Raw genomic sequence first — 25,437 nt, forward strand, 5'->3', positions numbered from 1 at the left:
TCACAGAAGTGTTATACCATATAATCGCTGGGGTTCAAGAGTAACTATCAAATAAATGTAGTTGCACCTTCAAAATTATAGGGCAAGAACATGCACTTATTTAAAGACACACTTGGGGACAATACTTAGGACATATAGACACTAGGGACCCAGGGTCAAGAATTCTGGTGATGCTAGATACCAAAGGTTACTGAGATGGACAGAGTGAATCTCAGGAGTGTGAAATTAAATAACGCATAGTGTGTGCTCTGAGTCCCCTAAAAACATATGCTGTGCAGTCTTGTGGGCTATGTCTTAATGTTATACTATATAATGTAGTAATATCCATAATTATTAATTCTATAGCCCTTCAGCCAAGTGAGCTTAGGCAGAATACATGAGATGAGAGTATCAAAACTTCCAGTCTCTTCAGTGACTAGAAGTCCTGTTCATAAAAGAAAACAAGCCATTACTCTGCTAAGGGTTCTTACATTGCATTGGTTAAGGGAAATAGTCAATGTGTGACTCTGAGCCTAACAAAGACTTCACTCTTGCTTATTAATGTATGAATTATATAGTCAAAGAAGTTTTAACCTTAAACACATTATACGCCTTAATGCAGTTAAGGTTTAATCTTCTTTGAAAGAATAAATAAAAGTATTCATAGTTCTGTGAATGTTTAAGATAGATAGATGCATGCCCTCGGCACTCTCAATTATGCAAAGAAAAGTCCCTGTAATATCAATTTAGTAAATGATGTCTTAGGAATGTCAATTTCCCTATGCATAAATTTTCCTTGGCTTAGGCATTTAAAAGAGAGAATGTGCCAGTGTATTCTGCCTTCAATTCACAGAGCTGTAAAGCACACCAACAAGGGAAGGATGTGGGGTGGGGCGTGGGGGAGGGGGGAACCCTCATGGCACTCTCAACACCCACAGGAAAGTGTTGAGAGTTTCTAAAATCCACTTTGTCTAGGTACAAAGGTTGAGGGGAAATGATTGAAATGTAGATATGGAACACACTGAGCCACATGACAGGAAGAGTAATCTCTGTAGGACACAAACACAAGTTGCCACAAAGTAAAAAGACAGTAGGATAGGCTTGGAAGGGCTGAGTTTTCCCATTTGCTTCAGTCATACTGGGCTTATTTCCAGGTGTTTGGCTCTTAGGGGGTGGCTATGGCTATTTTGTGGGCTCTTAAGCTTCCAATGGAACCTAGTTCCCTGGGGAATCGTATTCCCAACTAGCATGGGTTATTATGAGGGTGGCTCTACTGGCTGTGAGATTTACTCATGACTTCCATAACTGAGGTGGGACTGATCAGGCTTTGTAGCCAGGTCCTGCTGTACTTGTTTTTTTTTTCAACATAGTATTTTTATTGATTCGTTGGGAATTTTACATCACACACCAGGATCACACTCACTTCCCAGTCCTTCCAGCTCTGCCTTCTCACCCTTGTGAACTTCCCCGCCTCCCCAAAAATAGAAGAAGCAAATGAAAAAAAAATCCAATTTGTTTTACCCATATACTTACTGGAGCATGGTCAAACTTCCCATGGCTAGTCCCTTAAAGAAACCTGAGTCCTTCTCCCCACTGTCCCTCCTGGCTCCCCAACACCCTTCCCCCTGCTCCCCCATCAGAAGCCATCTGTCAGAGTCTCCACTATCCCCAAATGCCATGAGACCTACTATGTTCTTACTTCCCCAGTATAGCACTATCTCCTTTAGCTTCATGCTGCCTCCCTCTTTACTCTGCATCCATTCTAAGTCCTACCAAATGTCTCCCAAATGGTTTGGGTCATCTCTGAGTTTTGGGTCAATCTTGAGTACAACAGCTCTTCTTTGTCTAGCCTCCTGCAGCCCCTCCTTTGTAGTTTTCAAGATCCAGCCCCACAGGCTGTCTGCCAACAAGACTTCTGAGTACTCAAAAGCCCTCCTACCCAGTTTAAATGGCCAGCTGTCATCTGGTGCCCTACCTTCCTACTATATTCATAACAGTCACTTGGGATAATCATGAATCCAACATCCTGCCATGCCTATTAGTTTCATTGACATGCCAAATAGTTTATTACAGATTTAGACATCTCTACTGCCATGTCCAATCCTGTGCTCTCATAAGAAAGCCTCTGCCACCTGATTATCCTGCTCCTGACAGCCCTGCGCATGTCCAACCTCACCCACATGGGTTTTCACAATGAAAGTTGAACCTGGCAGTGAAGGCAGACTGTGGAAAGAGCTGTGTAGGTGTTGTGGACTTCTCATAGACGTGTCTGCCCTTGGGATGCTATTATTCTTCTTGGGAATCTCTAGTCCCACACTTAGAGTTTCTTTGGAAATTAAATATATCTAACATAAGATGTGAGTCTTCACAAAACATTAGTTTGTTAACAAACATGTGATCTTCCAAGATGTCACTGTATTAGAAAATGTACTCTTCATTTGGGATGTAACAGCTCCTTCCTGTCATCTGAGCCCTCTGAAAGCTGAAGCAGGAAGGTAGCTGTAAGTTTGAGGTCAGCTTGAATGACAGTGTGTTTCAGGAAAGTCTGAGCTACACAGAGAATTTCAGAACAGTCTAGAGAGTGAGATGGGCTTCCCACAGTAGACACAAAACTTACTCTCTGATGCCTTCTAACAGCTTGAAGTTTAAGTTATCTTCACTTCTATCAAAGAAGCCCTTATTGTTGATGAAGACCAAATGCCTTGGGTCATTCTTCCTCTGGATAATGTGAGCTAAAGTCACAGAAGTTTGGTCCTCACAGTTGGACCGCAGTCCATTCTGTATACAGGCATCTTCCTTTCGAGGTCGGAATCCACAGCAATTTGTATCCAAGCGATTATAAATCTGAAAAAAAAATGGAAATGAGAACAAAATCCAAGATGCTGAGCAAAAGCTTGGGAAAGTCTGAACATTTCCAAAGAATTGGGAGCTTTCTGAACAGCTGACCTGCCAGAATCCATGCAGGCCAGGCTGCTTTAATGAAAAGCAGCTGTTAGAATAAGTCCATAGTTCAAAGCCCTCTGACTCACACAGAGTCCTAAGCATTTCCAGCTTCTGCTAACAGCAGATCGTCCAATTCAGGCGACCCCACCCTTGATAGCCACAGTGCCCACAGAATCACATGCAAACATGTGATGGCCAGCAGAATCTCTGACTCTTCAGAAAGGAGAAGACAGCATAGTATTTCTACAGACCCAGGGACTAGCTCTTGGTTTCTTACTGGGATTGGGCCCGACAGATTCTTACTACTTTACTGGTTATAAAGTCTACTGTGCTGGATTGTAGTATTGCAGTAGCTAACCTGAAATAAGATAGAACTCTACAGAAGGTATGAGATCCAACAATGAAACATCACTAGATTCTGAATATGTGACAAAGTTATAAAGACTTGGGGTTTGTTAAAGTGGGAAGAACTAGAAAAAAGTTGCAAAGTTGACTAGAGTATTGCTTAATGTCACTTCTTTTGATCAAGAAAAAAGTAATATTCGATAATCAGAGTGAAATAAACTTGAACTCAGGAATTTAGTCACCTAAACTCAAACCTCTGGTCTTACACCTGATAGCTACGCAACCTAGTATAGATTCCTTCATGTCACTGACTCTGTTTAGTCACCTGTATGCTATGACTTATTTATGTTGTGCAGTTAGTAGAAAGATTAATGAAATACTGTACACAGCCCTAACAGGCAGGGGTGTCCAAGATTATGACGCTGAAGCATGACATTGTTATTTGCAAACATGTTGGACCACAGTCACAGCTATCCTAAAATGTATGTGGCCTTGTGCCACAGGTTAGACACACTTAATAGGGCATACAGTCTTTACTTTAGATCTAAATGCTTCCCCCAAAGGCTCATAGAGCAGAAATTTAGTTCCCAGACTTACACTGTTGAAGTGGTAGAAACCTTGAAAGATGAGACTTAGTAGGTGGTCTTAAGTGATCCATTTAGGCCACAGAAAGGGATGAAGACCCTCATTGCTCTTCTTTGATTCTTAGCTTCCTCTTCCCTGTACCACTGCCTTTCCATAAGTACAAACTCTATGAGGGCAGCCAGCTAGGGACTACAGTCTGCAAAACTGTGAGCCAAGCTTAAACTGGCTAGAGGTCAGTTTTCATAGACACCATCATATGTTCATGTTCAACTAGATTAACACTCATGAAGAAATGAAACATTTTTAGTTTTGACTGTACTAGAATAAACATTTAGATTTTAACTCTTAAGGACAAACTTATTTTTTTATTTCTTTTTTTGTTGTTTGTCTTATTTTGGTTTGTTGTTGTTGCCGCTGCTGCTTCAGACAGGGATTCTCTGTGTAGCCCTTGCTATCCTGAAACTTGCTCTGTAGACCAAGCTGGTCTTAAACTCAGAGAGCCACCTACCTCTGTCCCTCTTAAAGATTCCAATACCTAACTCCCAGCAGTGCCATGGGCCATTAACACAGGAGATAGAACATAGGGGAGAATTATGATCCAAACTCTAATAAAAGCCATGAATGTTGAATGAATTCATGTTTGATCATAAGCTCTCATGGATTTAAGCTCTGTCAGCATCTCTGTAACAATTGTATTTTATAGTTGATATTTTTAAACCTCATGAAAGCATGAGCAATTAGAAACTGGAGAGAATGACAGAGGACATCTTTTTTATTGCTACCCCCTCATCTGACTGTTTTCTACAGTGTATTCTAAAATGTTCTCTATAATCTAATTTTGAATCATGAGATATTCTGATGATTTCACCAGTTCTCTGACAGCCTGCTGTGCTGGGCAAGTCTGACCAACACCACCGCTGATGATAGGTATGTATGACTAGTTCCTCTTCTGGGAAATAATGGCTACTGATGTTATTCAGATTCAAACATGTACTTGGTGAATACATTGCCGTGTGCAAGTGTATGCCTATGTATGCCGAGGCATGTACAGGCAAGGCCTCAGATAACGTGTTTTATTCAGTTCCGCTGCTCTCTGGCTAGAGTCATGCACATTCTTATATTTTTGCCCTTGTATAATAATGGCTTATGTAGCTATAAAATCAGTCTCCAAATTTTTCAGAATTTTATCATAGTTTTCTCTGAGTTACCATTCAATATACTAAGGATGTTGGTATAACCCTTATCCCTTAAAGTCCCTAAAAGTCAGCATTATCTGCTTGTCAGCTGGTTTAGGTGTTTGCCAAATACAGTTCTGTGTACTTTCAAGATAGCTCACCAATTTTTAAAGCCAAATAAAGCACATCCCGCATAGCTGTGAACCCCAGATGATATTTTAATGTGCTTGTTCAGTGCACACATTAAAGCAAACACTTAAGCATTGCAAAAGTACCTGCAGTGCCAATCTGTCTCTGTTCTTAAGTGGGCATCCTACAAAGAAGCCTATTGTGGCTAAATGTCTTCAGGTAAGCAATAATGATGCCAATCACCATTACTGTTTGTTTGAATTCTTATTATTTTATTAATTTACTTAATTTTTGGTGCATGCATGTGTTATGTATGTGTGTGCAGGACACCCTCCACACCTAGAGATCAAAGGACAACTTTCAGATGTGGACTCTATCCTTTCACCATATGGGTGCTAGAGACAGAGCTCACATCGTCAGGCTTGGCACAAGGCACCTTTGTCAGCCTGGCCCAAGCATGTCACTGGCCCTGCCTGAATTCATACTTTCTTATTCTACAATATAGGAAAAAAATCTTTTTTTTTTTTTTTTGCAAAAGCAATCTACTGCTGAAGAGAACTGCCAACCATCATTTTCCATAAAAGCACTCTTTCCTTTTTTAGAAAAATATATCTTTTCAATGTTTACCTAACTAAAATTACACTCAGAAAAATCCAGGTGTTCCTGCCAATTTTTTTTAAAGAGATGGGAGATATTTTTAGATATATTTCCTTCAAAAGCTTTTTCCCTTAATTCCATTTTCCTTTGGTAGTAATCATTTTGTCTGTAGGAAAAAAATATATCTTCTAAGTAACTTCTGTTCTCTTATTGCATCTAAAGCAAGGAAACGTCTGCCTCATTGTGTGGCTCTGAAGAACCATTAAGATGTCTGCAGAAAACCAGCTCCTTTTTAGACAAAAACCACACCCTATCCAGGTCTGTGTTCAAAACTAGGTACATCAAGGGGCTTGGGTTAGTTTATTCATATCATCATTGCCTTCAAAGTAACATGATTAAACAACAAATTGCAGACAGTGTCCAACAGGATTAAATAAAGACACTGAGCTATGAGGAAGAGACAGGTGACTCCTCTGGGCTCCCCTCTTCTCACAAAGAATAGAACTCAGGATTCTAATCCAGAAGTGTAAGCTGTGGTCAAAGCACCAAGCTCTCATCCATGCTGATTTTATCTTTCAGGTACTGTCTCCCATCCAAGGCAAAACATGAATTTGCTCACATTTGCATAAAATGTTAAATGATTCTGCATGCAATTAGTATTGATTACAAGAGTCTCAGCAGAAGTACAAAGAACTTCAGGCCAGAATAGCAAGGAAAAAAGACGAATTTAAAGAGTCAGTTGGCATGAGCTGGAGAAGATATACTTCATTACACTCAGTGGGCAAAAGTGCTCTACAAAAATGCTATGGGCATTTCTAATGGTGCTAACAGGCACTGTTTGCATTGGTGTTGTGGACTGGTATGAAGTGGGGTGAAGTGGCCTGAGTCCTTGGTGGACTGGTCTGAAGTGGCCTGGGTTCTTGGGAGATCCTGAACAGTACAGGTAGAATACACTGCTGGACCCAAAGAGAGTACGAAGTCAATAGAAGTTAGAGCGCCATACCCATGGGAAAAATCTGAAAATAGATTTATCTGAAAACTTTGCCATTTTCTCACATTGAACTGGAAGAACAGAAGTACAGTGAGCAGGACATTGGGGGAAATCATTAAAAGAATAACAACTGAAGCAAAGCATGCTGGGAAGCTAAAGGGAGAGTATCATGAGGATATCCCCACCAACATGGACAGTGAACTCATGTCATCCACATGTTATGGCATAAAACATCTAAATTGGATAAGCCTGCATATTGGTATCCACCGATTTTTCTTTCTTCATTCTTAACTGGTCTGCATGAACATAGGTGTGCATGTATGCATTTCTTGTTTAATAAGTCAATATCTTAATATTCTTTGTGGAGGGGGTAAATATGCTTGTTAACTTGTGTATGCACATATGCATGTAGGTATACTTATTCATATGTGTAGGTGAATGTAGAATCTAGAGACTGACTTCAAGTGTCTTTTCCTGTCACTCTCCCCCGTTAGTGTTTGACAAAAAACTATCAGTGAACCTGGAGCTCATAAATTAATCTAGGCTGGCTGGCTGGCTGATGATCCTTCTGTCCCTGATTGGTCAAGGCTGGCTGGCTTATAAGTCTCTATCTCTGACCCACATTCCCCTTTCTGGGGTTACAAATGTACACCCACTGCCATGCTTTTATATGGGCACTAAAAATGCAAATCTAAACTTTCATGAAAATTGCATAGCAAACACTGTACCAGCGGCAAAGTTACCTCCCCACCTCCTCTCTTAAGATCCTTACTGACTTTAATCAAACTATTTGGTTCAGAGTCTGTCTATAACTTGAACCTGGCTGTCCTGAAACTTGCAGAATAGAAGACAGACCCACTTTTGCCTCCCAAATGCTAAAATTAAAGGTGTGTACCACCACACCTTGCTCAAACATTAAACAACTGCCATTTTTTAGAAAGAAAACACCAAATTTAGGAAGGGAGCTTGATATTCAAGAAAATATATGTAGATAAACAGAAATTCTGCACAATGATTTACCCAAAGGCTAGCACATTGTAGTGCAAAGCCCTTAATGAATCAACTCTGCAAAATGTTGTAACTCAATTTGAATTTGACTATGTACAGACCTTCAACAAAGCACTGCCTTGTACTGAGAGCACAGTAAAGTGGTAGGTATGCCAAGAGGAGAGGAACTTATAAAAGTACTGTCAGGAGCAAGCCACCAGCTGCCCCTATGTCCGTCCTTTACTTTTGGCTAGTATCTGTCTTTGGGTTTAACTGCACTAACCATGGATCATGAATTCTGCATCTGGTAGAAAATCTACCATAATGCCATCAGCATAACAGGCAGGTGAAATGGAAATCTCAAAAGGAAATTCTTTTCCTTGGCTGGCAGTTTCCTGGCAGAGTTCCTGACTTCCCATTATTTGATCGAACATCTCACTTGCTTGTAAAAGACACTGGTAGGAAATAGATCTTACTTTCGACAATTATCTTAAGTATTTTAAAAGGCAAAGAGACACAGAATCACATTCACTGGCAGCACTCCGGGCATGGGAAGACACAAAACATTCGGGCTTATTTAGTTGTCAGAGAAACTCACCTGGGAAAATGCACTCTGGGAGTTTGTCCGATATAAACCTGTGTGTATTTGCAGTGCTACAAATGGAATCAGAGTTGGTTCCTACCATCTAATGAGTAAGGAAATAACACCACATGGTGGGAAGAGAAATCTTGGACAAACACCACAGCATCCGTGGTGCTTGTTAATGCAAGCACAGCTTCTTCAGGGAACCATAGAAAGCAAATTTCTGGAAAGAGAGGAGAGGAGAGGAGAGGAGAGGAGGGGAGGGGAGGGGAGGGGAGGGGAGGGGAGGGGGAGGGGAGGAGAGGGAGGGAAGGGGAGGAGGAGAGGGAAGGGGGAAGGGGAGGGGGGAGGGCGAGGAAGAATGTGTTCTCCCCCATCCTGTACCTATACCGCTTGGGAACTGTGTCACATCATGAAGCAAGCCATGGATTTCACTTGTGTCCTGTGCTGCCATGACAACAAATAAGCATGTACCCATGTCTAGCAGGGCAGTTGAAGAATGATGAGAGATGTAACAACGGTCTTCTGTGTCTAACATCTAACAAGGAGCACCGGCTCAAAGTTCCTGCATCTGTGGGCTGCTCTAATCCACCTCCACCCCAGAATTTCACATTGAAATCGCTAACAGTGTGCATCAATTCAAGGATGGATCTCTAGTTTCTTCCACATTACAGATTCACAAGGAAAGGCATGGTGTCATTTCTCTGTTCGATGTTCAGTGCTGTGATGTATTTAGGATACAATGTTAAAAGCTTCACTGTCTCACAGACAGGCTCTGGATAAAGGCACCAGGCAACCAACAGTCTATTTTTAGGCAAAGAAATTCACTTTCTATAATTTGAACAAGCAGAGCTGCATAAAAATAAACTCTGCCCGAGACACACCCACCTTCCTGCAATGAGTTTTAAAAAGCACTCAAAATAACAAACAGAAAAAGACAAGTATTTTTATATCCTGTGAAGTTCTGATTTGTAGACCCAATTTATATTAAGTAGAGAAATCTAACCCAGGAAGACAGGCCTGGAGAGATGACTCAGGGATTAAGAGGGCTGTTGCTCCCCCAGAAGATTCAGGTTTGATTCCCAGCACCCACACTGTGGCTTACAACAGTATACACTTCCAGTCTCAGGGGATCCAATGCCCTCTTCTATCCTCCCTGGGTCCCAGGAACATGGGTGGTAACACTCATGTACTTAAAATAAGTGAAATGTCTTTAAAATTAAAAAATAAACAAAATGAGGATGAAACAACCTAATTGTTTTCCTTAAGAATTTATATTAAGAAATTTAAACTGGAAATGAAATATACCTAATCTAAGAAGAATCTCCTTAAAACACATCCCTCAAATGAAATGAGGCAGTATTTCAGCTAACATAAACTAGGATTACAAAGAACAAAAACTCCTGTTCGTATACATCTGAAGGAACAATGCCGCTGAAAACTGGTCTTTTGTGCAGTGATGTTTGTTCATATTTAGTATTTACAAAGAATTCCTGCCAATTTTATTTTTCTCAATAAATGTGAATTTATTAAAAGAAAAATGACAAGAATAAAGACAAACTAGGTGGTGATGCTCAGACGATTCTGATCATGGCTAGAGTTGAAGAGACAAATCTGACAGCTGCCTAGACTCATTGGCTTGATAAAACTCAATTAAAACAGTAACTAATTCTGACAAATTGATTATTTGCTAGCCTTTGAAAACATTTTGGTTTTTTTTCTGAATTGGCCTTGTTTTCAAAGTTGTTTTTCCATCCACTATATACAGGATCTCCCATTCTAAGATGGGTTTATTTCTGTGCTTCTTAGACATTAAAGCCTGATTTATAACCAGCTATTTTTTTTTCCAAAATGCTGCAAGGCTTATTCCATCATAGATGTATTAAGCATTAAGACAATCCAAACCAGCATTGAGTTTACTATGGGCCTAGGCATTACATACCAATGAAGAGAACAACTCCAAGAGGATAACTCAGACGCCACAAAAAGGAATGAGCTGATTTCCACAGCACTTGCCATGATGCCTCATGCTAGTAACGCCAATGGGCTTACCACCATAGATATTACAGCTTCTTGTGCTAACTAAGCATGACTAATTTCATATGTCTTACCAGTGCACTTCCTATCTTAGAAAGAATACTTAACCACTGTTAATGAAAAAAATGAAGACTGTGTCCACATGTGTCCATGCTATGAATAATACTCACCACTGTACTGAAGTCAGACTTCCATGTTTTCCTATCTATTGTCTTACTAACGTCTCAGCACAACTGAGCTTTGAGATGCAACCCAGGAGGTGGCTGTACACAGTCTTCTCATCTTGTCACTCAGGTATTTTAAAAGTATGTACTTATAGGCAGACATTTAATACAGGTATCACTTCTCCAAGGTCATTCTTGAGAGAACCTGGCACTTACTCTGTGTTTTCCTGGGCTGTACAGAGGAGCACAGACTGGAGCTATTCCTGGTGGACTGCTGCTTACCTTGACTTGTGCTAAGGCATCAACAAGTTCACTACCCAGTGTAAACACTAGTACACTGAAAATAGCAAACGGGGAAAAAACAAGTCTCAGTATTATGAAAATACTTTTGACCTCTTGGTTCCTTTAAAAGCCTACAAAACCCATTGCCCCAGACCAGATTCCATTTGATTTGACCACATCACATTAATGGTGTTTGAAGTTCCACGAATCTTTTTGTAAATGATGTCTAAAAACAGCAACATTAACATGGCTGGGAGAGTATGAGAGTAACTGAGTCTTTACCTAGCTTTCACAATGGATCAACCAGCTCTAAGTCAACCCTTTACCCTCTCTCTTTTTTCTCAGTAACCAATAAAGAACTATGGAAAAATTTTAAACAACTATATAGTAGTATATATGTAAGTATATGTATAACACTATATGCATTACAGTGGTTCCGAGGGAATACCTGGAAGAATGAGCAGATGGATATTCATCAGTCCCAATGAGAGTTCACAGTTTTTAATTTGCTTCACAACAGATTCACCCAGAAGTCCAACTACAAACCTCCAGGGTCAGTGGGTGTCAGAATCGTGCAATGATAATAGAAAAGAAGGCAGAAGCTAGTTCATATAACATTTTAAACAGCCTTTGATTCTCAAATGACTATGTATAGAATAACAGGCTTTCCTAAACTCATCTCTACTGCAACCCTGAGTATAACTAAACCTACGAGTGAAACATTCTGATTGTGTATTATTAATCCCAGCACTGTCTGATAGGTTCATGGAAACTGTGAAAATAAATTTTAAAAGGCACAGAGCTGATCAAATATTTCTTCACTTCTGGCTAACTATAAAATTAGAATTGACCAGGAAATACTTAGTTGGTTATGACAAAAAATATGCAATTATGTATATCATGGTTTTGACTTCTCTCTTTTACTCGATACAAAAGCAAGTACCTAGTTCAGCCAACATCCTAGTGTAGAGAAGTCAAAGACAGAAGTGTCTGAGAATTAACACTAGATATGTGCAAAAACATATACAAAGCTCTACTTCCATATAACACAGTGATCCTATTCCTCAGTACAACTCTAAAAAAAAAAAAAAAAAAAAATCAGTGTATCCAAGATGTCCCATGGTCACTGCCATATTCCATGTGGCAACCAAACCATGAAATTATAACATGCATCTATGTAGATGAATGGAGACTAAAAACATGAGTCACACATAGAGAATAATTTATAGACGAGATGAAAATCCTGTTATTTTGGGCAACATGGACAAAACTGGAGAACATTATATTGCATGAAATAAGTCAAGCACAGAAAGACAAATCCCATGTGTCCCACCCATCTGTGGAAGCTTAAAGGGTCGATGTCATGGAAACTGTATGCAGAGTAGCATTTTCCAGACGCTGGCAAGGGTTGGGAGGGATGATAAGATAACATGACTAATGAGCACAGGGTTATAGCTTGGTTATAGCTTGGTAGAAGGAACAATGAACTATTCTGTGGCACAGGAATATAACTGTGGTTGACAACAATTAATTTCTTATTTCAAAAGAGCTATTAGAGGAGATTTTGTTTTGTTTTTTTTTTAGATTCTTTTTTTAAATTTTTAATATTTTTATTACATATTTTCCTCAATTACATTTCCAATGCTATCCCAAAAGTCCCCCATAGCGCCCCCCACTTCCCTACCCACCCATTCCCATTCTTTTGGCCCTGGCATTCCCCTATATTGGGGCATATAAAGTTTGCAAGTCCAATGGGCCTCTCTTTCCATTGATGGCCGACTAGGCCATCTTTCCATACATATGCAGCTAGAGACAAGAGCTCCGGGGTTCTGGTTAGTACATCATGTTGTTCCAACAATAGGGTTGCAGATCCCTTTAGCTCCTTGGGTACTTTCTCTAGCTTCTCCATTGGAGCCCTGTGATACATCCAATAGCTGACTGTGAACATCCACTACTGTGTTTGCTGGGCCCCGGCATCGTCTCACAAGAGACAGCTATATTTGGGTCCTTTCAGCAAAATCTTGCTAGTGTATGCAATGGTGTCAGCGTTTAGAAGCTGCTTATGGGATGGATCCCTGGATACAGCAGTCTCTAAATGGTCCATCCTTTCATCACAGCTACGAACTTTGTCTCTGTAACTTCTTCCCTGGGTGTTTTGTTCCCAATTCTAAGAAGGGGCACAGTGTCCACACTTTGGTCTTCATTCTTCTTGAGTTTCATGCGTTTAGCAAATTGTATCTTATATCTTGGGTATCCTAAGTTTTGGGCTAATATCCACTTATCAGTGAATACATATTGTGTGAGTTCTTTTGTGATTGTGTTACTTCACTCAAGATGATGCCCTCCAGGTCCATCCATTTGGCTAGGAATTTCATAAATTCATTCTTTTTAATAGCTGAGTAGTACTCCATTGTGTAAATGTACCATAATTTCTGTATCCATTCCTCTGTTGAGGGACATCTGGGTTCTTTCCAGCTTCTGGCTATTATAAATAGGGCTGCTATGAACATACTGGAGCATATGTCTTTTTTACCGGTTGGGACATCTTCTGGATATATGCCCAGGAGAGGTATTGCTGGATCCTCCCGTAGTACTATGTCCAATTTTCTGAGGAACCGCCAGACTGATTTCCAGAGTGGGTGTACAAGCTTGCAATCCCACCAAGAATGGAGGAGTGTTCCTCTTTCTCCACATCCTCGCCAGCATCTGCTGTCACCTGAATTTTTGATCTTAGCCATTCTGACTGGTGTGAGGTGGAATCTCAGGGTTGTTTTGATTTGCATTTCCCTGATGATTAAGGATGTTGAACATTTTTTCAGGTGCTTCTCTGCCATTCGGTATTCCTCAGGTGAGAATTCTTTGTTCAGTTCTGAGCCCCATTTTTTAATGGGGTTATTTGACTTTCTGGAGTCCACCTTCTTGAGTTCTTTATATATATTGGATATTAGTCCCTTATCTGATTTAGGATAGGTGAAGATCCTTTCCCAATCTGTTGGTGGTTTTTTTGTCTTATTGATGGTGTCTTTAGCCTTGCTGAAGCTTTGCAGTTTTATGAGGTCCCACTTGTCAATTCTCGATCTTACAGCACAAGCCATTACTGTTCTATTCAGGAATTTTTCCCCTGTGCCCATATCTTCAAGGCTTTTCCCCACTTGCTCCTCTATAAGTTTCAGTGTCTCTGGTTTTATGTGTAGTTCCTTGATCCACTTAGACTTGACCTTAGTACAAGGAGATAGGAATGGATCGATTCGCATTCTTCTACATGTTAACAACCAGTTGTGCCAGCACCATTTGTTGAAAATGCTGTCTTTCTTCCACTGGATGTTTTTAGCTCCCTTGTCGAAGATCAAGTGACCGTAGGTGTGTGGGTTCATTTCTGGGTCTTCAATTCTATTCCATTGGTCTATTTGTCTGTCACTATACCAGTACCATGCAGTTTTTATCACAATTGCTCTGTAGTAGAGCTTTAGGTCCGGCATGGTGATTCCACCAGAGGTTCTTTTATCCTTGAGAAGAGTTTTTGCTATCCTAGGTTTTTTGTTATTCCAGATGAATTTGCAGATTGCACTTTCTAATTCGTTGAAGAATTGATTTGGAATTTTGATGGGGATTGCATTGAATCTGTAGATTGCTTTTGGCAAGATAGCCATTTTTACAATGTTGATCCTGCCAATCCATGAGCATGGGAGATCTTTCCATCTTCTGAGATCTTCTATAATTTCTTTCTTCAGGGACTTGAAGTTTTTATTATACAGATCTTTCACTTCCTTAGTTAGAGTCACGCCAAGATATTTTATATTATTTGTGACTATTGAGAAGGGTGTTGTTTCCCTAATTTCTTTCTCAGCCTGTTTATTCTTTGTGTAGAGAAAGGCCATTGATTTGTTTGAGTTAATTTTATATCCAGCTACTTCACCGAAGCTGTTTATCAGGCTTAGGAGTTCTCTGGCGGAATTTTTAGGGTCACTTATATATACTATCATATCATCTGCAAAAAGTGATATTTTGACTTCATCTTTTCCAATTTGTATCCCTTTGATCTCCTTTTGTTGTCGAATTGCTCTGGCTAGGACTTCAAGTACAATGTTGAATAGGTATGGAGAAAGTGGACAGCCTTGTCTAGTCCCTGATTTTAGAGGGATTGCTTCAAGCTTCTCACCATTTACTTTGATGTTGGCTACTGGTTTGCTGTAGATTGCTTTTATCATGTTTAGGTATGGGCCTTGAGTTCCTGATCTTTCCAAGACTTTTATCATGAATGGGTGTTGGATCTTGTCAAATGCTTTTTCCGCATCTAACCAGATGACCATGTGGTTTTTGTCTTTGAGTTTGTTTATATACTGGATTACGTTGATGGATTTCCGTATATTGAACCATCCCTGCATCCCTGGGATGAAACCTACTTGGTCAGGATGGATGATTGTTTTGATGTGTTCTTGGATTCGGTTAGCAAGAACTTTATTGAGGATTTTTGCATCAATATTCATAAGGGATATTGGTCTGAAGTTTTCTATCTTTGTTGGGTCTTTTTGTGGTTTAGGTATCAGAGTAACTGTGGCTTCATAGAATGAGTTGGGTAGAGTACCTTCTGTTTCTATTTTGTGGAATAGTTTGTGAAGAACTGGGATTAGATCTTCTTTGAAGGTCTGATAGAACTCTGCACTAAACCCATCTGGTCCTGGGCTTTTTTTAGTTGGGAGACTATTAATGACTGCTTCTATTTCTTTGGGGGATATAGGGCTGTTTAGATCATTAACCTGATCTTGATTCAACTTTGGTACCTGGTATCTGTCTAGGAACTTCTCCATTTCATCGAGGTTCTCCAGTTTTGTTGAGTATAGCCTTTGGTAGAAGCATCTGATGGTGTTTTGGATGTCTTCAGGATCTGTTGTTATGTCTCCTTTTTCATTTCTGATTTTGTTAATTAGGATGCTTTCCCCTGCCCTCTAGTGAGTCTGGCTAAGGGTTTATCTATCTTGTTGATTTTCTCAAAGAACCAGCTCCTTGATTGGTTGATTCTTTGAATAGTTCTTCTTGTTTCCACTTGGTTGATTTCGCCCCTGAGTTTGATTATTTCCTGCCGTCTACTCCTCTTGGGTGAATTTGCTTCCTTTTGTTCTAGTTCTTTTAGGTATGTTGTCAAGCTGCTAATGTGTGCTCTCTCTAGTTTCCTTTTGGAGGCACTCAGAGCTATGAGTTTTCCTCTTAGAAATGCTTTCATTGCGTCCCATAAGTTTGGGTATGTTGTGGCTTCATTTTCATTGAACTCTAAACAGTCCTTAATTTCTTTCTTTATTCCTTCCTTGACCAAGGTATCATTGAGAAGAGTGTTGTTCAGTTTCCACGTGAAGGTTGGCTTTCTATTATTTATTTTGTTATTGAAGATCAGCCTTAGTCCATAGTGATCTGATAGGATGCATGGGACAATTTCAATATTTTTGTATCTGTTGAGGCCTCTTTTGTGACCAATTATGTGGTCAATTTTGGAGAAGGTACCATGAGGTGCTGAGAAGAAGGTATATCCTTTTGTTTTAGGATAGAATGTTCTGTAGATATCTGCCAGATCCATTTGATTCATAACTTCTGTTAGTTTCACTGTGTCCCTGTTTAGTTTCTGTTTCCACAATCTGTCCATTGGAGAAAGTGGTGTGTTGAAGTCTCCCACTATTATTGTATGAGGTGCAATGTGTGCTTTGAGCTTTACTAAAGTTTCTTTAATGAATGTGGCTGCCTTTGTATTTGGAGCATAGATATTCAGGATTGATAGTTCCTCTTGGAAGATTTTACCTTTGATGAGTATGAAGTGTCCCTCCCTGTCTTTTTTAATGACTTTGGGTTGGAAGTCAATCTTATCAGATATTAGAATGGCTACTCCAGCTTGTTTCTTCATACCATTTGCTTGGAAAATTGTTTTCCAGCCTTTCATTCTGAGGTAGTGTCTATCTTTTTCTCTGAGATGAGTTTCCTGTAAGCAGCAAAATGTTGGGTCTTGTTTGTAGCCAGTTTGTTAGTCTATGTCTTTTTATCGGGGAGTTGAGTCCATTGATATTAAGAGATATTAAGGAAAAGTAATTGTTGTTTCCTGTTATTTTTGTTGTTAAAGTTGGCATTCTGTTCGTGTGGCTGTCTTCTTTTAGGTTTGTTGAGGGATTACCTTCTTGTTGTTTCTAGGGCGTGGTTCCTGTCCTTGTATTGGTTTTTGTCTGTTATTATCCTTTGAAGGGCTGGATTCGTGGAGAGATAATGTGTGAATTTGGTTTTGTCGTGGAATACTTTGGTTTTTCCATCTATGTTAATTGAGAGTTTGGCTGGGTATAGTAGCCTGGGCTGGAATTTGTGTTCTTTTAGTGTCTGTATAACATCCGTCCAGGATCTTCTGGCTTTCATAGTCTCTGGTGAAAAATCTGGTGTAATTCTGATAGGCTTGCCTTTATATGTTACTTGGCCTTTTTCTCTTACTGCTTTTAGTATTCTATCTTTATTTAGAGCATTTGTTGTTCTGATTATTATGTGTCGGGAGGTATTTCTTTTCTGGTCCAGTCTATTTGGAGTTCTGTAGGCTTCTTGTATGTTCATGGGCATCTCTTTCTTTAGATTTGGGAAGTTTTCTTCTATAATTTTGTTGAAGATGTTTGCTGGTCCTTTGAGTTGAAAATCTTCATTCCCATCCACTCCTATTATCCGTAGGTTTGGTCTTCTCATTGTGTCCTGTATTTCTTGGATGTTTTGAGTTAGGATCTTTTTGCATTTTACATTTTCCTTGATTGTTGTGCCGATGTTCTCTATGGAATCTTCTGCACCTGAGATTCTCTCTTCCATCTCTTGTATTCTGTTGCTGATGCTCGTATCTATGGTTCCAGATTTCTTTCCTAGGGTTTCTATCTCCAGTGTTGCCTCATTTTGGGTTTTCTTTATTGTGTCTACTTCCCTTTTTAGGTCTAGTATGGTTTTGTTCATTTCCATCATCTGTTTGGATGTGTTTTCCTGTTTTTCATTAAGGACTTTACCTGTTTGATTATGTTATCCTGTTTTTCTTTGAGGATTTGTAACTCTTTAGCAGTGTTCTCCTGCAATTCTTTAAGGGATTTTTGTGCTTCTTCTTTAATGTCTTCTACCTGTTTAGCAGTGTTCTCCTGTATTTCTTTAAGTGTGTTATTAAAGTCCTTCTTGAAGTCCTCTACCATCATCAGGAGATATGCTTTTAGATCAGTGTCTAGCTTTTCCAGTGTGTTGGGGTGTCCTGGACTGGGCGAAGTGGGAGTGCTGGGTTCTGATGATGGTGAGTGGTCTTGGTTTCTGTTAGTAAGATTATTACGTTTACCTTTCGCCATCTGGTAATCTCTGGGGTTAGTTGTTGTCGTTGTCACTGTTTAAAGATTGGAGCAGAAGCTGTGTTCCACTCACCAGCAGTCTCAAAATCCTGTGGCGGGGGTCCTGGGTAGCTGGCGGGTGTCAGCCGACCCTGCACCCTAGCTACCCCGGTGCTTTTCTGACCGGAAGAGGCTTGTGGCCCTATGTAGGCCGGATTTCTCTAGAGGAGATTTTGGACTTTTCAAAATTAGAGATGAAGGAGCTGCCAGTTCCCTGATTCCACCAGCACAAATTATATATGCATACTGAAATATTGCAGTGGCAGGTAAATATGTACAGTAAAATATTGTTTAATACTTAGAAGAAAAATATTAATATTGTTAAATATTTCATGTTGGGAACAGACATCTTGGTCTTCAAACTCATCCTTTCCTTGGTGGCTCTTCTATATGCTGGGGTTACAGGCTGGTGCCATCATGTCTGCCTCTGCTCACTTTTTTTTTCATAATAATGTGTGACTCAAAACCTTTGCCCTGAGTTAAGTTTGAAGCCAGCCAGTGTGACCCTGTCTAAAAACTTAAAAGGGGGTTGGGGGGAGAGAAGAAAACCAGCTAGTCTCTAAAAAAGTAGATATTGACTGCTTAGGCCGGCATTAGCCAAGTATGAGTCAATCTAGCTAAAGACTACTCTCCCTCCCCCTCCCCTCCCCTCCTCCCCCCTCCCCCTCCCCTCCCTCTCCCCCTTTCCCTCCCCTCCCTTCCCCTTCCCCTCCCCCTCCTCTCCCCTCCCCCTCCCCTCCCCTCCTCCTCCCCTCCCTTCCCCCTCCCCCTCTCATTGCCAGCATAAATTAAATATCTTACATGATGTGAAGTGAGAGAATGTCTCTAGTAGAACGGATTATCATCATAGCTCAGTGCACACATATTTGCTTTCCCTTCTTGTTATATTCTTGAAGAACACTTTAGCCCCAGCAGTGTTTTCCATTTAAGGCCCATAAAAATGGAAAGCATTTGTCTCTTGAACTAGAGACCCACTGTCTCCTCCCTCCCTTCTCAAGGTCTCCAGAAGACCTAATTCTCAGAAGAAACCATGTCAGCCTCTGCCAATGAACACAGTTTGAGGTGTGAAATCTAAAAGTGCTGTCCTGCTGAAGAAGATGTATCAATGAATGGGTAAAGAGGAAGCAGATGAGAGGAAGAAACACGAAAACAGCTGGGGTGAAACTACTGAGAAACAGGAAAGGTATTTTGTCAGGGACAAGAGGCAAGCCCTCAAACCTCAAATGATAACTGAGGCCAACTAGAAATTATGGAAATCTCGCAATAGAGATGCATTGGCTTTCATCAAAACCCTCCCATGGTTTGCTAGATGTCTGTAATTCCTGATTTTGTTTATAAAGTAACATGAGGAGTGCTGAAATACACTAACAAGAACAGAATAGCTGATTAAACATACAAACACACAAACACACCACACACATACACACACACAAACCCTATTCAAATCAAATACCTCAAAAGCAAATCAAAGCTTCCTTATATTGTTAAAATTCATAAGCAACTAATGCATGCTCTTAGTATCTGTCACATCATGATCTGATTTCAGGACCAAAGAGATGGCTCAGTAGTTAAGAGCTGTTCTTGCAGAGAACCCAGATTCTAAGATTCGAATCTCAGCACTGATGTGGTAGTTCCCTCTATAACTCAAGTTCTCCCGGAGAAATGACACCCCTTTTCCAGTCTCCATGGGCTCCAGACATGCATGTGTAAGCAAACACTCATACACATAAAAAATATAATAAAAATAAAAATAATATGGTTTCAAGCTTGTTAATGTCTTGTTCTTTGTTGTTTTTTGTTTTGTTGGTTTGTTTTGTTTTGGAGGGGGTTGGGGGGATGTTGTTGGGTTTTTTGTTTTGTTTTGTTTTGTTTTTGGTTGCTTGTTTGTTTTTCGAGACAGTTTCTCTATTTAGCCCTAGCTGTTCCAGAACTCCATCTGTAAACCAAGCTCCCATCAAACTCAGAGATCTGTCTGCCTCTGCCTCCAAATGCTGAACCAAATGGTTAAAGGCAAGCACCACTACCGTCCAGTTAATGCCTTGCCCTTGATCTGTTCTCAGGAACATAGCCTCTCTGTTATTCACCTTCAGCCTCCCCCTGTCCTTCCTTAGTTGTTAAAGGTATGGAAGAAGGAAGATGCAGAGGAATGTAGTCACTTGAATGTGCGTGGGCCACCTTTAAAAATGCACACAGATCCACTCACTACATATGAACTCATGGATGCATTCGTGTAGAGGGGTTTCCAGCTAGCTAAAAAGCCCGTGTTGGTTTTATGCAAGGGATCACATCTGGGAGAAAATACAAGAATGGGACGTGAGGAAGGGGACAGGAGTCAAGTCTTCAGAGAGAAGACTGAAAGCGAATATGCAAAAAGATTGACAAGATCATTCTGAAAGAGGAACTGTTATGTCTTGCTTTGTTGGGAAATACATACAAATGTGTGTGTGCGGAAATACATACAAATTAAGTAATACAATGTCCAGGACTTCCTTCAAATTAATATAGGGCATAGGAAATGGGTAACATTAAAGAAGGAACAAGGCTGTCATGAGCTGGAAATTGTGAGCAGATACTCAGAGGTTCATTATAATGCCTTACCTACGTGTATATTTTTTATAACTTTTTTAAATCATTTAATCACCTTATGTCTTTATTCCCTTTAGTCCTAAGGATAGATGTTCGGGCCTCACACATGCTCATCATGCCCTGCAACACTCAGCTATAACTCTGGCTTCCATAATAACTCTGAAAGCCCTCGGGCATTTAAACTTCACTGCCCAATCAAATGGAAGTCCTTACGGATTATTTTAGTTTCCTGAGAGGTCAATTCAGTGACGGTTCGCCCAGTAAATGGCAGCTGAGAAAGACAAGAAGATCAGTTGGGAGCCCTCGATGGCATCTGACTCATCGAGAGAGAGTCTGATTAAGGTGCGTTGACAGGAAGGAGAGATAGATAGGCGGATGGGAATCATCTTGAAGAGCTGTCAAAATTCGCTCTTGCTCGACTGTGAAGCTCTAAGCAAAGGAAGGCTAAAAAAGATGACTTGGAATGTAGAAAGCTCCAGATTTAACCCAGTTGTGTAATAAAGAAAAACAGGTAGGTCAAGAGAGGAAGTCACTAGTGGTGAGTTCATAAAAATACCCCCAAGCAGTGTGAGAACCTGAGGGACTGGCTGCTATTGAAAGCAAATTCTGTAACTAGGAATGCATAACAATAATGCCTAGTTGATTGTGTGATTTACTTATAAGACAAGTGTCATGAATTAGATGCGCTGTAATGGAGGAATCGAGGGAATTATTTAGCTGGGTGTAATGAGACACCTGTAGTCCCACTCAGGAGGCTGAGGTGACCAGACTGAAGGGCTCAGGCCATCATGGGTACCTAGCAAGACTTGGCTCAAAAAGAAAAAACAAATGAAGTCAAATCTTGTTAGAACTAACATAAAATAGCCCCAAACCTCCCTTAATAGCAATAATTCTTACATGGTTTATCCATTTCATCTAATGCCGAAAAACCCAGTTACATGTTCTTTTAAGCAATCTTCTAAGTAGTCTTTCTTTTACAACATTTTCAATTTCTCTACTTTCCTAAATACTAAAAATCATGAAACACATATTGGTGCTCCATAAACACCAAGGTTTCTGGGCAATCCACCCAGTTTTTAGAAACAGTACTAGATATTACAATGAAATTTCAATTTCATAAGATAAGTTTAAAAGAAAGGGAGATCTTGGGAAGAATTCTTAAATAAGATAACATCATTATCTTCCTAAGCACACCCATTAAGTGTACTAAGAAGCATCGATCATGCTAAAATAATTTCTCTCGAATTTCACTGATGAAATGAGACAGTATTATAAATCTAAAATAACCATAATAAATGCCAGTGTTTGGCATGTCTCTCCCTATGAAGTTTGACCTTGGTCAGTTTTTTAAAATAATGTTTCTTTTTCTCTAAAAAATGTCATTCATGTGTATAATGAAACAAGATCATATCCACCCCCATCTCCCACTCCCACTTCCCCCACATGGCCTCCAACATGTCCTCCTTAAACTTCATATCTCCTTTGTTTGCTGATGACCCACTAAGTACAGTGAGTACTGCTAATATGAGCATGGAGGTTTGATCATCCACTGGAGCAGCAGAGACCTACCAATTGCCACACTCTCAAAAGAAAAATAAATGGTGGTATTCTGTCTGGATCCCCACCCCCCACCCCCGCACCCCACAGTTACCTGGCAACAGCCAGGTATGCTCTGCCCCACAGTTAAGGGGTTACTTGCCCCTATCTCTCTCTCTCTCTTACTCCTGCTTCTCTCCCTTGCCTCCTGCCTCTGTGTTCCCCCTCTCTCCCCATTCCCTTCCCCCCTCTCTCCACCTGGCCATGGCCAGCCTCTGCTTCTCTACTCTCTCCTCTCTGCCTTTCTCTGCCTTGGCTACTCTCTTAACTCCCCTCCCCATGCCCTAACTGAACTCTATTCGGTACTATACCGGTGTGTGTCTGAGGTGAGGGACCACCTCAGGGCAAGGGATCCCTGCCTTGGCATGGACCTCCTGAGGCACCCCTTTCCCCCACACCCTGCCAGAACATATTCTTACAGCTCTTTCTCTTTTTATGATCACAACAAAAATGATGGTTCTCTATTCCCCAGAAGTCATTGCTCTTCAGTAAGGCACAGGTCCTGGAGAATACATGACACATCTGTGAACCTTGGTCATTTTTAATGTTTAGAAAGCATAGGTCCTTTCCCTAAGTAAGGGACCTGTAGCCAAGGAAACCATTCTGATTATTTCATACTCCCCATAAGAGAATTGGGATGCTATATCAACAAACAATAAGAAGGAGAAATATATAGCTCTGCAGCCTCTTTGTTCCTCATTCCACTTTTAGGTCCAAGGCAATTCATCATGCTAGCTAACCACTATGTGAAGCTAATCCCAGACTTCCTTTGCTACTTTTTCCTAAGACATTATTTGAGGCCATCATCCCTCACTATTTGTGATCAAGCAAATGAGAAACTGCACCATTTGTTTGAACTTGCCAATATATGCATGGCCAGAGGTCATTTAGATTGCTAATGCTCCAATTGAAAAGCAACAAAAGCTAAGGCAAACTGTGCTAAGTCTCGATGTCTGGAACCCTAGGCTACTCTACCTTCTGCCACCAGAATGCCCACCAGTGACAGGTCTTTCTTACTGGCTGCTGATGTTTGCAAGTGAGAGCCTTGGTCTCTGAGAAAGCGGGAGACAAGAGAATGCTCCAGAGTCCTTTATGATCTATCAAGGGGCCATAAGCAGAATCATTCTTTGCCTGGCAGAGAATGGTCAAAGCAAATACAACTTTGTTTTGTAAAAGGTAATAAGTTCTCCCTTAAATATAAGGTGGCTGAGGGTGAAAATTGGAAAAAAGACTCACTGGGTAAAGTGTTTATACAACATGAGGACCAGAGCAAGCATGGAAAGTCAAGATGTCACACACTTGTAATTCCAGTGCTGGCAGGGAGAGGCAAGAAAAGCTCAGCACCTGAAAACACCTCCACATATGAGAGCATACATACCCACATACAGATATGCATATGTGTTTACACACACACACACACACACACACACACACACACACACACACACAAGATGGTTGGAATTTTGACTTTCAAACTACAAAGATCAAAGCAAGGGGAATTCTATAGAAGTCATCCCAGAGCAAATTCCTTAGGCACCAGACGAAAAGGGGGACAAAGGTAACTGGAGGAGACAGCTCTCAAGACAAGGGAAAATGTGGCTAATTGTTGAGTTTATCACCATGGGCTCATTACTCACAGCCATCTACGCAAAAACTACATTTGGAAAACAGGAAGTGTCTTCAGGCACCATTTTCCCATTCAAGTTACTTTTCCACACTTTGAGCTCTCGGTTAAGTTTCTTCTTCATTAAAATCTCTTCCTATGGAGTCCTGCTTTTCAGGATTAAATGCCAAACTCCCTAACTTCATTCTTGAGCCAACCATTTGAGAATAATTTATGACTTCCTGTTTCTTTCCATAGGATTTAAGACTTAACTGTGGTGCCTGATATATTCTACTATGGTTATCTTTCTCTCATATTAAATAGGGTAACTCTGGAGGCAGGATATCATCTCTTTCAATTTTTTTTATGTACAACATTAAACCCTCTCTATGTCTGGAACAAAAAAGAATTGGAAAAAGTCTAAGTGGAAAGAAATGTTATAATGTTTTGGTAATAGCAAAAGCGAATATTTCTGAATACACATCTACCATCCCCTTAATGTAAACATTCATTAATTTCTCATTCAACAAATAGACTGAGAAAATATTTCCATCAAACAATAAAAAGATGTCAAACATTTTCTATTCATTAGAGTCTTCCATTTATTTTTTTTTCTAATTCCTTTCTTTAATAACATTACTTCATTTCTGGGTTACAGGCAGTTTTTTTTCACTTGTAACAATCCTGATTTGACACTTCAGATTTATTATTTTGACATGACGAGGTAGTTTTCCTTAACCAGAAAGCAGTGCCCTAAGAGCTGCAGCATTTCTAAACGTTTGGCTGATAACCGAAAAGTTACAAGTCAAATTAGACCAAAAACTTGCCCTTGAGAAATTCACAGTTTATAAGAAAAGACAGAGTTGTCCAAAAGAATTAAGTCATAATAAGAAAAGACCTAGAAGGGATGTATAGCAGTCCATGAGCATTCAATAAATTAAAATCTGCAAATGACTCACAATTTAATGACTAAAATAATAGGGAGATTGGTTTGCTTACCTCCTATGTACATCTTTGAATTTCTAAGTATTTAATTTTCATAACTAATGTAATATTTACTGAATATGTATCAAGCATCATTCTAATTACACAAAGGTATGTATAGAAGTAATACGTTCTTTCATTAGCCCTCTATGTGGTGTGAGTGCCCTATTTTACAGATGGAGAAGCCAAGAAGAGAAAAGCTTAAGTAATTTCTCAAGGCTAAGAAATGACTTAACATCCAAATTCTGCAGACTAATTCATTCTCAGTTTCCAGTACTACAGTAGAGGCTTCTAGTTCAGGAAACATGGTTCTTGTGTGCTGAAGTCAGTCCTGTTATTTTAATCTAATTTTTTGAAAGAAATTGGGGCAAGGAAACACAAAGCATTTTCTAGAATTCTTTGTTTTGTCATCCCTATGGTGATAAATTTTGATCTGTGCAGTTCATAACCCCATACTTAGAGAAGAAAAGATAGCTTGTGGCTCTTTTGCACTTTACAGAG

The 25,437-nt window shown here is 40.0% G+C and overlaps 1 protein-coding gene across 1 annotated transcript in view; it reads right to left on the minus strand.

Annotated features, from left to right (window-relative positions):
- The window catches only part of Gask1b (golgi associated kinase 1B), a 65,390-nt gene that overhangs the window by 6,867 nt on the left and 33,086 nt on the right, over nucleotides 1–25,437 (minus strand). The window contains exon 4 of the mRNA XM_021158640.3: nucleotides 2,597–2,823. Coding sequence (XP_021014299.1) covers nucleotides 2,597–2,823 — 227 coding nt within the window. The remainder of the gene's footprint in view (nucleotides 1–2,596; nucleotides 2,824–25,437) is intronic.

This window comes from Mus caroli, unplaced genomic scaffold (assembly GCF_978045245.1).
Source record: "Mus caroli unplaced genomic scaffold, Mus_caroli_1 scaffold_3, whole genome shotgun sequence".
NCBI lineage: Eukaryota > Metazoa > Chordata > Mammalia > Rodentia > Muridae > Mus > Mus caroli.